The 16955-nt window shown below is 30.7% G+C and overlaps 1 protein-coding gene across 1 annotated transcript; it reads right to left on the bottom strand.

Annotated features, from left to right (window-relative positions):
- Positions 1–7994: 7994 nt before the first annotated feature.
- On the bottom strand, positions 7995–9769 carry LOC141719952 (cyclin-D4-1-like). Its single transcript, XM_074522310.1, has 6 exons — positions 9470–9769; positions 9120–9206; positions 8910–9008; positions 8532–8751; positions 8313–8434; positions 7995–8225 (listed from the first exon to the last, which is right to left on the bottom strand). The coding sequence occupies exons 1-6, from the start codon at positions 9767–9769 to the stop codon at positions 7995–7997; spliced, it is 1059 nt and encodes a 352-aa protein (XP_074378411.1).
- Between the last annotated feature and the right edge of the window lie 7186 nt (positions 9770–16955).

The raw sequence follows: 16955 nt of genomic DNA, 5'->3' as shown, positions 1-16955 counted from the left end.
CATCGGTTGATCAAGGATCACTGAATGTGGGTTTATTAAAAATTTATGTTCTTTCTTGGGCCTCTTCTGGTTGTACCAGTAGGTGTTAGGACGAAAACACGCGCTAATATTCACGCAAATATACGTGATTGCAAGTAATATAGAATTAATTCTAGTTCGTTCCTACATATGCTTGTTTAGGTTAACTTTAATCAATGTACTTATGCAACAATGTTATAGTTATTATTCAATGCTAAGATGATAACAAATTGGGATTGTTTATAACTAAGATTAACTAAGAGATTATACTAAAGAATATTAACTAAGAGATTAAAGGGATTGATTACTATATGACACAAACATGGGATTCTAACTTCATTATTACTTCATTCAATAGCCTTTTTGTTCTTAACCTTAGCATGCAATGGTGATGACACTAATCAGACAACACAAAACTAGAAAATGCCAACTTTTATTTTACGAATACCCTACTACCAGACATCCACAAAAGAGATAGAAGCTGAATAGACACCAATTATATTGAGACCCTATATGTCTATAGAATTTGACAACATAACGGTTTAATGCGCAAGTTATCTATCGTGATTACATAGGGCAAGTAAGATGGTTAAAATTACCTACGAATCATGCATATCAAATACATGAACCTATGCTAGCATGGCAAGTTCTAAACCCCTAAATTCACTTTCGCTTCAATAGAGATTAACACGCTATCTTATAAGTTCGCGATGCTCATAAGACGAATAAGTATAACTAATACTAGGATATCATATAATCACCACACACTAAGGTATCGAAACAAATTAACTAAAGAAATCCATAAGTCAATCCGTTAGAACCCCACGATAACGATTAGCCCATAATCGGTCTCATCATCAACGTGGGTTCCGATGAAAGTATGGTATAATAAATGTAGTCTTTATACTAAATAAATAATAAACCAAGTACGTTAAACAAGAGTATAGGTTCAACAAATAAGAAAACTAGCATCCAAGATTACAACTTAAAATAAAAAATCACAAGAATAAACTAGATCCTCTTCGCCTTGGTTGAATTGTGTTATACGGTCTTCTTCGTCTTCTCCTTAAGCTAAGGTACGTCTTGTTATTGAAAAATGATCATAAGTTGTCATTATATAGTAGCCCATGTAGATTAGAAGTCCAGAAAATCAGAATTGTAGTAAAATCAGGATTGCTGGAAATTTACCCGGCGCGGGCGCGCGCTTCACCAATGCGGGCGCGCTGCAATTCTGCATCTTCGGTGCGGTCGCGTGCTACCACAACGTGGGCGCACTGACCTTTTGGAAAATCTTTATTTTCTTGATTTCTTGGCTGGTATGAGTTGGCAATCCTCGAGCAATCTTCCTGAGCACCATCCTAACACCAATTTAGCACCAAAACATTGCTAAATCTCCTGATTCTTTGTAATATGCCTGAAATACAAAAACACTACAAAAACACATCAAAAGCACAAATTACTTGAGTAAAAAATATTAATTCAAGCCTTTATAGAGCATTCCAAGTGGACATAAATACCACTTAACAGTAGGTGAGCCAGAAATGTAGGTTCGTGTGAACCATGTAAAACTTTTAGAGAAATTCGAAAATTGAATTTCTAATGACAAATACTACGGAAAGTTCTTTAAACATGATATTAAAACTTATAGATTTTTAATGAATGACGTAAAACCTGCTTCGATAAGAGGTATTGACACAATATGGGTTTACTTTCTGGTTTGATAGTAAAACATTTGTCACCCGTACTCGTAATCGAGTCAATATTGAAGCTAAATGGAGAGATGTGTGCTCTATAAGCTCAAGGGTAAAACCAACTTAATACAGATAATTAAGATGGTAGTGAATAAATCTAATGATGAATAATCACCGGGTGAATTCTTTTTGCAACGTGAATAGTCATGATGTCGTTGCACCTTACTCGCATTAAATAAATGGAGTAGATGCAGGCTTGAGTTGCGCTTTAAGGGAGATACAAAACGATTGTGATCAGCTTGGACTATCACTAAATTTAAGGATATTAGTTACGAAGGGCTAATCGTTCCTTAAACAAGATACCACGGAAGAAAATAATTAAATTTCCTATTAGTTTTGGAATGTTTTCTGACATAATATTAAAATTGTGGGGGTATATTGAATAAAAAATTATTGAATTTTCTATGAATAGTGGAATGTAATGAAAGATTCTTGAAAATAATTGAAATGTGGGGGTATCTCGAAACTTGATACCAATACCTCTATTGGTAACATAAGATCCAAAATCAATTGAGATATTTTGGATAGATACATAGACAATGGTTGAGTGTAATAATATCTTATATATGAATCTAATTTGTGAGATTCGTAAGAATGCTATTACAGAGTTTTGGAATGCTTATGCAATAAGCTAACAGTTCCTAGTAGATCTGTAATTAAAAGTCATCTAAATGAATTTATGAGTTATTGGATGAATGTGAGGATGAATCTATAGAGAGCAAAAGACTTGGGTAATTGCTAGTCCCGGATGTCTTGATAATTTGCTTGAAGGTAAACCTGTAAGTTTAATAGAAGCAATGCGCTTCTCGTATAATTTCTTGATAAGTGAATATATCAAGAGAAAATGTGACTATTATTGAGAAGTCAATAGATCAAGATTTTCTAGCACGTGTACGAGAAAATGGATGTATGTTTTCTCTATGTCCTTTATGGGGGAAAGGATGTTAAGAAATAGAGAGAGTAATTCTGTTTGACAGAATCTTGTTTAAAAATATATAGATCTTCTTACGAGATAGAAGCATTAGGACCCAAATGAATTTTTAAATTGGGAAAATATATGTGGGTCAGAAGGAAGTAAAAGGTCAGACTAATAATAAAATATTACAGCCAAAAATGATGATCTTATATACTTTATGAAATATTCTCGAGTTTGGAGAATAAGGTTCATTAAGATGATACTAAAATTATCGTATTGTGAAATTTAAAAGTGCATCAATGAACATTGAGACAGTCTTTCTAAATAGATATTTGGAGAAATATCTATTTACGTGAACCTCGGGGTTGCTCTAAATAAAGCAAGAGTAGAAAGTCTGTATTTTCGGTGATCATGTTGAGTGAAACAACATAGACACAAAATAATGACATATTAAATTTGATATTATTGTGATACTCAATGGCTTCAAATAAATGACAAGGTTGCCATTTTGAGGACGCTCAAAATTGGTTACTATGTGAATAAGAATTGCCAGTTTAAGGATGCTTAAACTCGGCAATGATGCAAACTGAAATTGCTGGTTTCTGGGACGCTAAAAGTTGGTAACAGCAATAACAAGTGGAAGCCTTGAGTAATAACTGGTAAAGTTATTTCATAAATGTGAAATATGTCAATAAGAGACGTCAAACTGATTCAAAATCAGAGAATTGACAAGTGTGCATGTGTTATTTACACATGATATGCAATTCATAATTGATTGCATGTGAGTGTTTTGATCATTACGAGAAGTAATGACAAGAGGATCATCTCTGAAAATCAATTATGACTTGCATATCATGTGGCTAACTTTTGCAGCTTGGGGGCGACTTATGCCTTTGCAGCTTGGGGGCGACTTATGCCTTCTTTTGGATATTAGCTGACTAATGGGTTTAGGCATAATTATGCTTTCATTTGCTATAACTGTGTGACATATGCTTTAACTGTGTGACATATGCTTGTCTTATAATTATGCGACATATGTCTGTCTTATAACTGTGCGACATATGTTTATCGAATTTGAGGTGTTTCTCTTTTTGCCTGATGCGTAATGTGGATTTGACTACTTGATTAATTTTTCTAAACGTGTTGTAATATTTTGTATGGGTTATTAGTTTGTATGTGTGTTGAGAAATCTGTGAATGAATCACTGGTTTAATTATACAATTTGAGGACAATATAGGTGTACTATAAACTAGCCACGGAATCTGTCACAACATGTGATTAAAACGATGAATTCCGTCGTAGTACTGAGCTTATTTGAGAATTTTAGGTCAGATTTTGTCGCTACCTTAGGCATATGAGCATACTTACTGGGCATATTTATGTTGGTACCTGTCACAAAAATGGGGACTATATGACGGATTTCGTCATAATTTCTGTGCAATTTTATGACGGATTGTGTCACAATTTTAAAAATTATGCGATGGATAATGTCGTAATTCTGGGAATAGTTATGACGAATTACGCCACAAATTTGAAAACAATTATGACTGATTTCGTCGCACTTTTGTTTTTTTCTTTTTTTAATGATTGTTTTTATTTAGTATGAGACCCACAAATAACTTACGACTGAATAAGATAGTACGACAGAAAAAGAACTTACGACACATGCATTTATGACAGTTTTTTGCGTCTCAAAGTCGGTCAATTGTGACAGATTCTTTGTATTTATTCTATCGTAAAACCCCTTCCTCTTGTAGTGTGAACTCAATGTTCCCATGGTTCCAACATTTAGGGATGTTTATGCATGCTAATCTTGGAGTAAAGCTAAAAACATTATGTATGTGCATATAAGAATGTAAACATTTATCGTAAATAAATTTTAATGAATCTATAATACCAATTCCAAACTTCACATATGAGATAGAGTGATACAAGAAATTCAAACAAAATGATAATATATGTAGTACATATTTCCTGAGGAAAAAAGATCAATAAAATCTTCTCAGGTGAAGCCTAGTTAATTGGATGGTGGTGGTGAGAAGAAAGGAATTGAAGGAATTGTGGGCATAGTAGTTGGTTTAGAAGTAGGGATGGAAGGAAGATGAGGTAGTGTTAGTTTTGGGAGGGTCGGCATCGTGGGGATTGGCATAGATGGAACCTGTGCGCTTGGCAAAGTTGGGATCGTAGGCATCGAAACAGCGGGAAGAGGTGGAAATGCGACCTTGGGTAGCGTAGGCATGGCTGGTAACGGAGGTAATGCAGTATTGGGCAGGGACGAGATTGTAATCATTGGGGGCAAGGTAGCGGAGGGACTATTGTGCAAGAGATGCCTTGTTCCTAGACTCATGTCAAGGTTGGTAAGTAGTAATAGTACCAAAAATAAACGTACCATATTTTAGAGGAAGTTATGATAAACTTTGCACTTCAGTTTTTCTGTTGTTGAGAAGTAATACCTTACATGGGTATTTATAAAAGGGAAAATGTTAATTTGATGACAGGTTGTTGAACAAACTATGAAGATTGCATGAGTTTATTTAGCTTTCTAATTGACTGATCGATTTTTTTGACATCATAAATTGTCATAGACATAAAATTGGATACGGCTGACTACCTACCAACTCACACAAAGTATTCAATTATACACACATGACCGCTAAAGGGCTTCAAATTGGGGCTATAGACTGTAATTCGTGTCCGGCAAGGCTGCTCGCAAGCGCCTCTAACTCGAACTTGCGAGCACCTCGAACTCGAACTCTTGTAACTGAACTCAACTTGACTCGAACTTCTATTCAAGTCGATCTATACATTCACATTTATTTAGTTAAAATGAGTGAGAATGAGTGCATACCAAGTGTGACTAGAACTCAACTCGAATTTGAGAACTGGCTCGATTCTAACTCAAGCTCAAATTCATGTAAAATTAATAGATGAATTTTTTTTCCGAATTTTTTATTATTATTTATAAACTAAATTTTAGTTAAGTTTTATTTTTTAATTATTAAGTTCACGAGAAACTTGGCTTGTTTAACTCAGAAGTAAACATAACTCTACCCGTCTGTTAAATAAATGTTTCGACTAAATAAGTATTTCAAAAATTTGAGCTTGCTTAATTTAAACTTAAAAATATCCAATTTCAAACTCTTTTTGACATCATCACTCAAACGGTTGCAAGTGTTAGAGTTTGGTTTTGCATTATCGATTATGGTGAAACTTTTTCTTGTTGGTGGGTTAATCGGAGTTTAAAATTATCAATCTCAAAAATTATGTTTCATTCAACTTTATTTAATAAACGAGTTAAATTGAACTAGTTTATCGATTCTTTTTTGTTGAGTTTGTGAACTTACCAATTCTTTTAAATATATCGAAATTTGACATCATTTCATGAAAAATTATTTAATTATGTACTTACCTTTAAAAATTTTAACTATAAAAGATTTTTAGACCTACCAATCATGGCAAACAATTTTAAAAATAAACTCACGGTAAAGATTTTTAAAAAGTCCGAAACCCAAAATTCGATCCGATCAGATCTGAAAAAATTCTGATCTGGAAAAAAACTCGGCCCCACAAGTGTTAAAAGAGTCATTTTAATTCTTGAAAATTCGATCATGCTCGAACCCGAAAAATTCAGATAAAAATTTCAGAGTTAGAAAAACCCAGATTTTAAAAAATCAGAATAAAAGCTTTCAGCCTAGATAAATTCTAGGCTTTTTAAAAAATCCTGACAAGATCCGATTTTTTCTATATTAAATTCATTCTTAATAACAATTGTTAGAGTTGAAAGTTAATAATTATTTTTATAAGATATATATGTTTGTACGAGTTTTTCTTGGAAATTGTTAAATAAAAAAATAAAAGAATATTTTCCTGATATTTAGCCTATTTCTTTCTACTCTTCAAAATATAATTTGTAGTGTCCAAAATACAATCTCTTACAATTTAAAATATTTATTATTTTCCGATATGTAAGCCACTAACATATATCAATAAAGTACCAGATGAAAGTTTAAAAAGTGAGTAAATCACTGAGACCGATTAATATTATATGTATAAAATCGCTATAGGGGAGAGAAGTTGTGTATGTGGTTACCTTTCATATTATAAATTTTTTATTATTTTTGAATTTTTTTGAAATGTGAACAATTGGAAATGACATCCAACAAAAGAATGTATAAACAAATGAGAGGGATATAAAGAGTATCTATATATATATAATGGAAAAAATATGTTTCACGCTGCGCGTGGGCTCATATTTAGAGAAAGCTGTTCGATTTTCAAAAATACTCGTTTCAATAACTTTCAAAAGAAATTAATAGAATTTTTTGTGCATTTCTGTGCAATGAAATATTTAATATCTGTTTACTATTTCTATTCTGATTTTTGAATAATATTCATATGTATTTAAAAAAATAGAATACAAATATCAATATCTAGTAATATCTCAATACAAAATTGAACATATATGATAATATATATATATATATAAGTATAAAATTTAAAATCATGGTATTTAATTTAATTGTTTAAAATATTTTTGTTATGAAAAAATTATATTAATATGGTTTAATTGTTTTTCTATTTCAAGGACTATTAATATAAATTTAAATTTAAAGATAAAAAATTTATACTTCAAAAAATACGTTGAAGTGAATTTTTCGAAAGAGGAGTGCATAAGTAAATTTATTATTTAATTTAATTTCAAAAAATTTGAAATACTAATATGTGTTCTTTATTCAAAAAATATAAGTAAATTTAATAATAAATATAAATATTTATTTAGAAAACGAATTATAATATTATCTAAAAATATTAATGATATCTAGATTTGGATTCCAATATTTTCTTTTATGTTAGGTCAAGAAAGAATTTTTTGATCTAACACAACAATATAAGCTTCAAAAGGGTTAATTATTTTAAATTTTGATATATATTCCAAACTATGCGTTTGAATAACACAATCTATGAAATAATTTTTTTCATAACTTTTTGTATCTTAAAAACTAATTATAACTTCCAGTATCTTATAGATCAAATAGAAGTAATATTCAAAAGACCACACAGTTTATAGCAAAATGCTTCCGTAAAACATTAAAACAATTGTCTGAATCACAACTAAGAAATAAAAAGAATAACTAACAATCCTATTCATATCCTAACATGTAACTCCTATTCTGTCATCTGTGTTTATATATTTCTATGCGGGCACTTGCATGAAGCCAGCCACACCAAAACCACGATTCAATCGAAACTGTTGGGACTTGAGTAATGCATCAGAGGTCCATATTAAATGACTTGATCTCTTGAAATGATCAATCAAGCCTTCTCCTTTTCGGATCTTGATTAGCAGCGTTTGATGAACTAGGATCTGAAACAACTGTTCTCCCGTAGATTCTATAGCTCAAGAATGCTGCATCCAACACCCCATCAGGACTCCCGGACCCTGCTCGAGCTGCTACTGATACAGTACCATCAGGTAGATCAGTACTCGCTGCTATCTCTGTCAAATCTTCAATCATTTGAACACACTTCAGCAGCCTATCCTGCAAAGTCCAACAAATCATATGTTTAAGAAAAATACAAGAAGGTTTGTCCTGTCTTTTATTACAGTGGACACCGCAATTGTTTACCTTCTCAAAATGCATGACACCAGATATTGCCTTGTCAATCTCTGATTCCTGTGTTTCTCTCGTAACACAGATTGCAACAGCAGCTGAGATTTCCGAGGGCCTAAATTCTAGGAAATCAACACCTGCATTTTATTCCACCAAAATCTGTATCAAACACTTGGAACATCATAGTACCAAAATCAGTTAAGAAACTTTATTTTAATATTTTAACTGTGAGACCTTTCATTGTGTTCACTATGAACTGGCATGATTTATAGATCAATGATCCATACATCAGAGACTCTGATGGAATCATGTCTTCACTTTTGAGCTTTCTAATGAAGAAATCTATATACGAAAACGGAGTACAAGCATACATCCTCCATTTCAAGCTGGCCAACACATTAAGCTCCATCGATTTTATTGACTGATCTTCAAAAATTAAGCTAGGATCTGCCACCTGAATTAAAAAAAATGACATCTTCTTATAACTATCAAAGATTCGGACCAAGCTTTGATCATAAAATTAAAGCAGAGTATGTCACACAGGCCACAGCTAGCATAAACATCACATGCACACACGATACATGTCATAATCTGTAGAAGAATTTTGCTTGCCTGCAAATCAACAGTAGATGGCACTCTAACATCTTCCAGTTTTGCTGCTAACAATAAGCAGGCCACAGCTACCAATTGAACACTCCAAAATTTTTCAACCTATGAAATGCATATGAAGAAGAGACAATTAGCAATTTTGCATGTTAATACACACACAGAAAAACTAAATTACGCTAAAAGCATCGACTTTAATTAATTCCATAGACTTACTGGATGTTCATAAACAGAAAGATAGCGATCCAAGTAATTAATCGCTAAGCAAATAGTCGGCGCTCCAAAACAGAAATGCGCATGAGCCTATTAATCAAAAACACAAAAACCCGAATTAGAAATTCGACATTGGCATCACTTCTAATTAGGCATTATTCACAAGGCATACACGAAAAATGCAATAAAGATTATAAATTCATGTAAAGCATTTATCAAACAACAATGGTGACTAAAGGAGTATAAAATCTACCACATTTTTCTCCCAAACACCAAAAAAATCAACAAAATCGAAGAATGTTTTTTACTCTATTTAAAAAAACAACAAAACTGAAGAAAGACACAAAGACAACCTTATATATCCAGTCAACAGCTTCTTCTCTAACATCACATAATTCAAGTTCCTCATTAGCCAATCTTTCTAAATAATCACTAGCTGGAAAAAAATCTTTTTCTTTGTCAAACAAAGAAGACACAACTTGATCACTCTGCATTGGAATAAGACCAATCAAAGGCTCTGATCCATTGTCCACCAGATTATCAGAATCTATAAGATGGTTAAGATCATCAATGGCCTCAAGGTCATCAAAATGCAGGCTATCAGTTTCAGTACAAAGCAGGTTTTCAAGACTAAAAGGGTCTGAGGCTGCCATTAAAACAAACAAGAAAGGAGATTTTTAAAACAATTAAAATAAAGAATGAATGATTAAAGAGCTGATGATACACAAAGAAATGAAATGAGCTCCGAGAGATAGAGAAGTGAGCTGGGGTATATATAGGTATTGTGGTCCAAGAGAGACATGAGGGACTAGTGCATTTTCATAAAAAAACGGTTAGGAATGAATAATATCAGAGATATTACTTTTTTTTGTTATGAAATCTGAGATATTACTTTAATTCTATAAAAATATTCTTTTGATAAATATATTGTAATTTTTTAAAAAAAAGATTGAATATATTTTATTATTTTGAAGAAAAATAAAACAACATATGTTTAATCTTTTTTATTAAAAAGGAAGAAAACTAAGTCAAAGTTTAATTTATACGAATAATAATAACATATAATGATGTTTCGGTTTAACTTTTTCTAAAAAAAATGTTTCGGTTAATTTTCATATCGTATCATGAAAAGGATTTTCGAAAAGGTATATAGTTTGGCTTTCAGTGCGAGCAAAGCCAATCATGAATTTAATAACACTTTCATATAATTATCACAAACACTTTTTAGACCGAACCTACTTTTTTGTCATTTACTTAATAATTTATAAAATATAACCATATTTCGTTAATTTCAATCTACATTATCGTATCTCATATTTATATTATTTTGAAATATTTGTATTCGCTTTTTGGAGTTTAATAATTTTTTTTCTTTTTTGATCTCTGACTTTAAGATTTGGCCCATGCGGATCTAGGGTATAAATATTGATAATTCAACACTCTTGTATAAATAAAATTAAACCAATGATTCGTTAGATTGAAATTTTCGTGTGCACAATATTAAAATAATTTACCTAATATCGCATTCCAACAATATTACCTAATTTACCTAAATATAGTAATTCGTGCTAAAAATATAAAAAATTCGAAAGATATGTTTAATTCAACTCTGAAAAAGTGTGACCAAGAAAAACTCGGCTTAACTCGTAGTAACAGAGACACGACGTATTTATTAATAAAATCTCAATCACATAAACGAAACCATAAAAGATCGAATTTAACCTCGATTTTAAAAAAAATCAGAATCTTAGTCAGCCGACTTGATGTCCATCTACTTCAAATTTTATTCGTTTTTCTTAATTAAAACTTGTTCAATACTCGGAAAATCATAAGTTATGAATAAAGTCTATAAAATTTGAGTAAAGTCTTATATAGAACCTAAAAAATTTAATATATTATAAAAAATTAGAAATATGTTTTTTATTTTTTACAAAATTTTTAAAAATTAATTTTATAATTGTGAAGAAAGTATGCCAAGACTGTTATAAATATTACTCTTTAATTTTAAATTTAAACAATATTTTTAAAAAGTTGATCAAAATATGTCATACATCTATTAATGGTGGTAATTTTCCAACAAAACAGTTAAATTAACAAAATCCCTTATTATTGTTCGAAAAGGTTATTGAGTCACAACGGTAGACCAAATATTTAACAGATTATACTAACTTAACATTTATACGAGAAAGAAAAATAATGCCTAAGTCGGAGATTTTAAATTAACAAATAGATAAAATATGTTTTAAATATTCAAAAAATCAATATATTCGAGATCTCGACCTTATATCTTAAGAAGCATAAAGCTAAAACTCTAATTCATGTGGTCAATATCATAAACATTCTTCATCGAATGATAAAAGTAATAATAACGAAAGAATCGATGACAAAGCTTTCGCGTGCCGATCAAATGATAATATCTAACAAATCCTTCTAACTATGTAGTAGGGTAAGTCACAGTCGATCCCACAGAGACAAATGTACCAATCACTAGTAATTTTTGACTCGATTTAACTAAGCAAGTTACACAATAAATATTGACAGATTGATTAACTAAAATTATACTAAAACAATTACGTTGTATTAATCAAATAACTAAAAACATTCAGAGTTAAGTATCCCCACTAGCATGAATCAATGCAATTATGATTTTCGACCTCAAATTAATCATATACTACTCAAGAGGAAAGACGCACCCTATAAAATACCAATAACCTCTCTCGAGTATTAATGGCTTCTCTAAAATACAATCAAGCCTATTTTCATGGTATCATGCAATTTAGAGATATTAAACACAACATCCTAACTTCCTAACAATCCATTCTAACTATTTTTATGGAGAAGTTCATATTCTTATTGGATAAATGACAACCACCTAAATACAACTTTCGCTGATAAATAGGTATTGGGTTCAAACAATACACATAATCACGTCTGACATGTAATTGTTAATTAAGCACAACTCAATAAGTAAGAGCATGTAATATAACTAAATTGGGGGAATTGGGAAAATCATGCATCAATCATAACTAGGGTTCAACTTAACACTAGATTTAAAAATCTACTCACTCATAACTTGATTAACAAAACATATAATATAATAAGAACACATAATTAATATTAATGAGAATAGAGAAGAAAACCTTCAATCCTTTTTACAAGAAGAAAAAGTCGTCGTCTCTCCCCTCTGTATATGTATGTATCTGTATATCTAATAGAAGACTTTTATACAAGTACTTTTCCTAAACTGATTGGATATCTAAAGGAAAATTCACAGCTGACTTTTCTTCAATAATTCTGGGCTTCTCCATTTGTAATTTGATACTTGGATCACTGTAGAATGAAAGATAATATTCTAGCTTCGCGTGGGCTGTTAAATCATCCAATTCTGACTTCTAGAAATCAAGATATGACCGAAACAGTGAATTGCGCGCATGCAGTCCAACAAATCCGAATTTCCTTCTAATAAGTCTCCAAATTAAACTCTAATTCTCCAATCCATCCAAGTTTAGGATTTCCTTGCTTTGTACAATAAAATATTAAAATCTAATTAATAAAAATCCAAATCAATGCAAAATATAATAAATATGAGGAATAAAATCATATAAAATATATATAATTATACACCCTATCAATCGATGATAAAAAATAAAATTAGGATTATTTATCTGAATAAAAGTCGTGGCGTGAAATTAATCATTGCGCTAAAGTTGAATTTTCCCCGCTACGTACACACGGACTCATGACAATCAATCTCCAGCGTTACACGACATCCGCCTCACCGGTGTAGTACCGGGAGACAGATAGACAACACCATTTGATCATTACCCAAAGTATGTGCATATAGTATGAGAATACGATTTTTGATTGTCTATCTAAAAAGAGAGGTATTGATCTCCTTTTATAAGAGTGAAAATTTGTAACTCCAAGATAGTTAGAAGGTCATTGGTCACAAATAATGATGAGGGGGAGATGAAATTTAGAAGGTCTTAAAGAGAAATGTCTCAAAAACAAAAGGTCATACAAGTGAAAAGTCTTAAATAAAAAGACTCACACTTAAAAAGATTAGTTTTCTTTTGAAGCAAACAAATATTGGAATAAATAATAATATTAATTCCAACAATCCCCTACATGATGCAAATGAAAATATAGCTTGTGTGATAAGAGAAGTTTTATGGACAATGGATAATCAGTTTTGTAAGTATCAATGTCTTGTGGACTTGAATTGATCCCCCGTGCATACATATATGTCACACAACCATATAAGGTGAAAAAAAATATTCTTGAACCTTTATTGGCAGTTAGTGAAGATATATATGCGCACTAAAATCTTTCTCATATCAAAAGGTGTTCTTGCATAACATTAACCTTGATAATGCCTTTAAACAATTTATGTTATAAGATGCCCCACATTTTTGGATGGATATTCATGAATGCTCTAGAGTCCTTAGCCTACAGGATCTCATAGGGAGTTGGGCGTAGCTCCCACATTCATATAGGAAAGTTCATCAAGTTTGTATTGTCGCAAATCACCTATTACAAGGCTATGAACTTATTAAGAGTATTAGCTCAACCTAACATATATGACAATAGAAAAATAATACACTTTTTCATTAAATTGGAATGGTGGTTGTAAAGCATGAGTTCTTTTACGATTTAGTTTGACCCATTGAACTTAGAAATTTCTAAGATGGGTATCCATCACAATTCACTCAACATAGGCTTTAAAACCATTCCAATTGTGGTAACTCTTAGCACCATCCAAAGGTCATAATGAGCACTTTTGTGATTTAACACAATTTACTCCAGGATAGGGTTTAATTAGACGTGTTTTACGCCAACTCTAGTAACAATATTTGACAAAGACCTTTGTAAAGAGGATCTACAATATTTCCCTTTAACTTTACATACTCGAGTGATATCACATTACTACTGATCAGATTTACACACTATAGCATGCCTTAGGTGTCTATATTCTCTTTCTGATAACCGTAGATTATTATCAACCTCAATTCACATGGCCTAACTCTTTTCTTCAAGTATATTCTTAGTTCTTGCGATCAATTCTAAATATAATTTCTCTCCAACAATATGCATGTAACTCGGTCATTTGGATTAACAAAGTTTTTATATTATACATGCATCTATAAAGTGAAAAATATAAATATTAACGAAGTATTCTTCTCATTCTCAAGTAGCAACTTACTTTACAGAAGGAAATTACTTTCAAACTACAGCTAAACCTCGATAAATTTATACTCGATAAATTAATAACCTCGTTAAATTAATAATTTCTTGTAACCCCGAGCCGGACCCTTTATGCTAAATTAATAATTCGCTAAATTTATAAGATAAATTTTTTTTATTAATACATATAAGTCCCATATAATATATAAATTAATAATTACATATTATATCAAAATTATAGATTTTCAGGATGCACTTTTATAGTAAGCCTCAATTGTAACCTGCTTCTTTTTAAAACTGAGGTCACCTTGTACTTCATCTTGAATCTTTCTTAATGCATTATGGAGCTTTGGCGTACTATGTTCAAATTACAAGAGGAAATTATGTAATGTACTTGTTGCTTTAAGGACATCTTTTCGTGAGACTGGCTCCAACTGGGTACTTAGTTAAATAAGGTCCCTTTTATTGTTGTGGTAAATAGGACCAAGGCTGGTCTAGAAAAGATAGGGTCCTGGCTTGAACCATTTTGAGAACTTGAGGACATTATGTAATCTAATTAAATAAGTGAATTCTTTCAATTTACTTAAATTCATAAATATTTCCTAATGTTATTTTAAGTATTCAATAGATGAAAATAAATTATTATTCTGAGAATTGTATATGTTATAAAATTTTAAATAATATATATCGATAAATTAATAAGTTATTAATATAGCGATATATTAATAAATTATTAATTTATCGATTTATTAATATTTCGATTAATTAATATTTTTTCATGGTCCCAAAGGTATTAATTTATCGAGGTTTTATAGTAATTGGAGAGTTATAAAATACGTAACCTCATTATGTGGGAGCTTTCTAATATCAAAGTATTCATCCTGATACATATCAACCGTCAATTTTATGTCACATTAATTCATGAAAACACAATAAATTTGACTTGATAAAATTTATAAAAAATGCCTTTATATTTATTTAGTAAAATATGGGTCACACACCACACATGAGATACTTGCTGCAATAATGATAAATAGTACAAATTCATAAGATTTTTCTATTTAATTAGAGTGATGAGAAACCAATCAGGTATAATGTTCCTTAAATTACACCCTCAAGACTACACTAGTCTTTCATGTATTTATTATTTAAAAAAATAATTCATGTTCAAGCATCTCAATCGTCCATGTAACACAATTGACTATTACATGAGACACGAAAATAATTGCACAATTAACTAATATTGACATATTTGTCAACCCCCACAGTGAATAAAATAGGCATCAAAATTATAAACTCTAAAAAAATATTTTAACATTTTTTAACAAAAAAGATATATTTTTAACATTTTTTTTATTATTTACAAGATATATTACTCATGTAACTGTCTGGCGGATATATTCTCATTTAAAAATCAAATAAGTATGAAGTTTACTGTGCAATACATCACAATATTGTGAACAAATACAAGACTAACACACTATTATATACATCATTAACAGTTTATGTTCACTACTACTCCTTAAAAAAATAGAGCCCCAAAATTTTCAATACTACGCCTCAAATATTTAATCAAGTATGTCTGAATATACCGAAAAATCACATATAACTTTACAATATATATTGCAAGTGTATGGTAAAAAGATGACACATAAATAAAGAGAAGTCAAAAACTACACACTTAAGTTAAAAGCGTAATTCTAGCAAGATGTCCAACCCTTCTCGGACATATTATCAAACATGCATATTATTTAAACTATCACATTATTGATATCATATAGATCGTCTTAACAAGATAATATTCATTGCACCTCAATCTCGATATATTGGTATAAATCTATTTAACAAATACAAGTTCAACTTTAGAATGCTAGAAAAGGTAATTGAGTCACAATTGTAGACCAAATATTAAACAGATTATACTAACTTAACATTTACACGAGAAAGAAAAATAATGCCTAAGTCGGAGATTATAAATTAACAAATAGATAAAATATTTTTTAAATGTCCAAAAAATCAATATGTTCGAGATCCCGACCTTATATCTTAAGAAGCATAAAGCTAAAACTCTTATTCATGTGGTCAATATCATAAACATTTTTCATCGAATGACAAAAGAAATAATAACGAAAGAATCGATGATAATAAATAAAGTTTAGGATTACTTATCTCAATAAAAGTCGTGGCGTGAAATTAATCACTGCACTAAAGTTGAATTTACCCCGCTACGTACACACGGACTCATGACAATCAACCTCCAGCGTTACACGACATCCGCCTAACTGGTGGTGTACAGTGAGACAGATAGATAACACCTTTTGATCATTACCCAAAGTATGTGTATATAGAATGAGAATACGATTTTTGGTTGTCTATCTAAAAAGAAAGGTATAGATCTCCTTTTATAGAAGTGAAAATTTGTAACTCCAAGATAGTTAGAAGGTCATAGGTCACAAATAATGATGAGGGGGAGATGAAATCTAGAATGTCTTAAAGAGAAATGTCTCAAAAATAAAAGATCATACAAGTGAAAAGTCTTAAATAAAAAGACTCACACTTATAAAGATTAGTTTTCTTTTGAAGCAAACAAATATTGGAATAAATAAAAATATTAATTTCAACAATCCCCCACATGATGCAAAAGAAAATATAGCT

Source organism: Apium graveolens, chromosome 4 (assembly GCF_009905375.1).
Source record: "Apium graveolens cultivar Ventura chromosome 4, ASM990537v1, whole genome shotgun sequence".
Lineage (NCBI taxonomy): Eukaryota > Viridiplantae > Streptophyta > Magnoliopsida > Apiales > Apiaceae > Apium > Apium graveolens.
Note: the sequence above shows the minus strand (reverse complement) of the source record. Positions and strands in the feature narration are given on the sequence as shown.

Coding starts and splice junctions, on each gene's coding strand:
- LOC141719952 (XM_074522310.1), bottom strand. CDS start 9,769: ATGGCAGCCTCAGACCCTTTTAGTCTTGAAAACCTGCTTTGTACTGAA. Junction 9,207..9,469: donor CTGTTGACTGGATATATAAG/GTTGTCTTTGTG, acceptor TTTGATTAATAG/GCTCATGCGCATTTCTGTTT. Junction 8,752..8,909: donor CATCTACTGTTGATTTGCAG/GCAAGCAAAATT, acceptor TTTTTAATTCAG/GTGGCAGATCCTAGCTTAAT.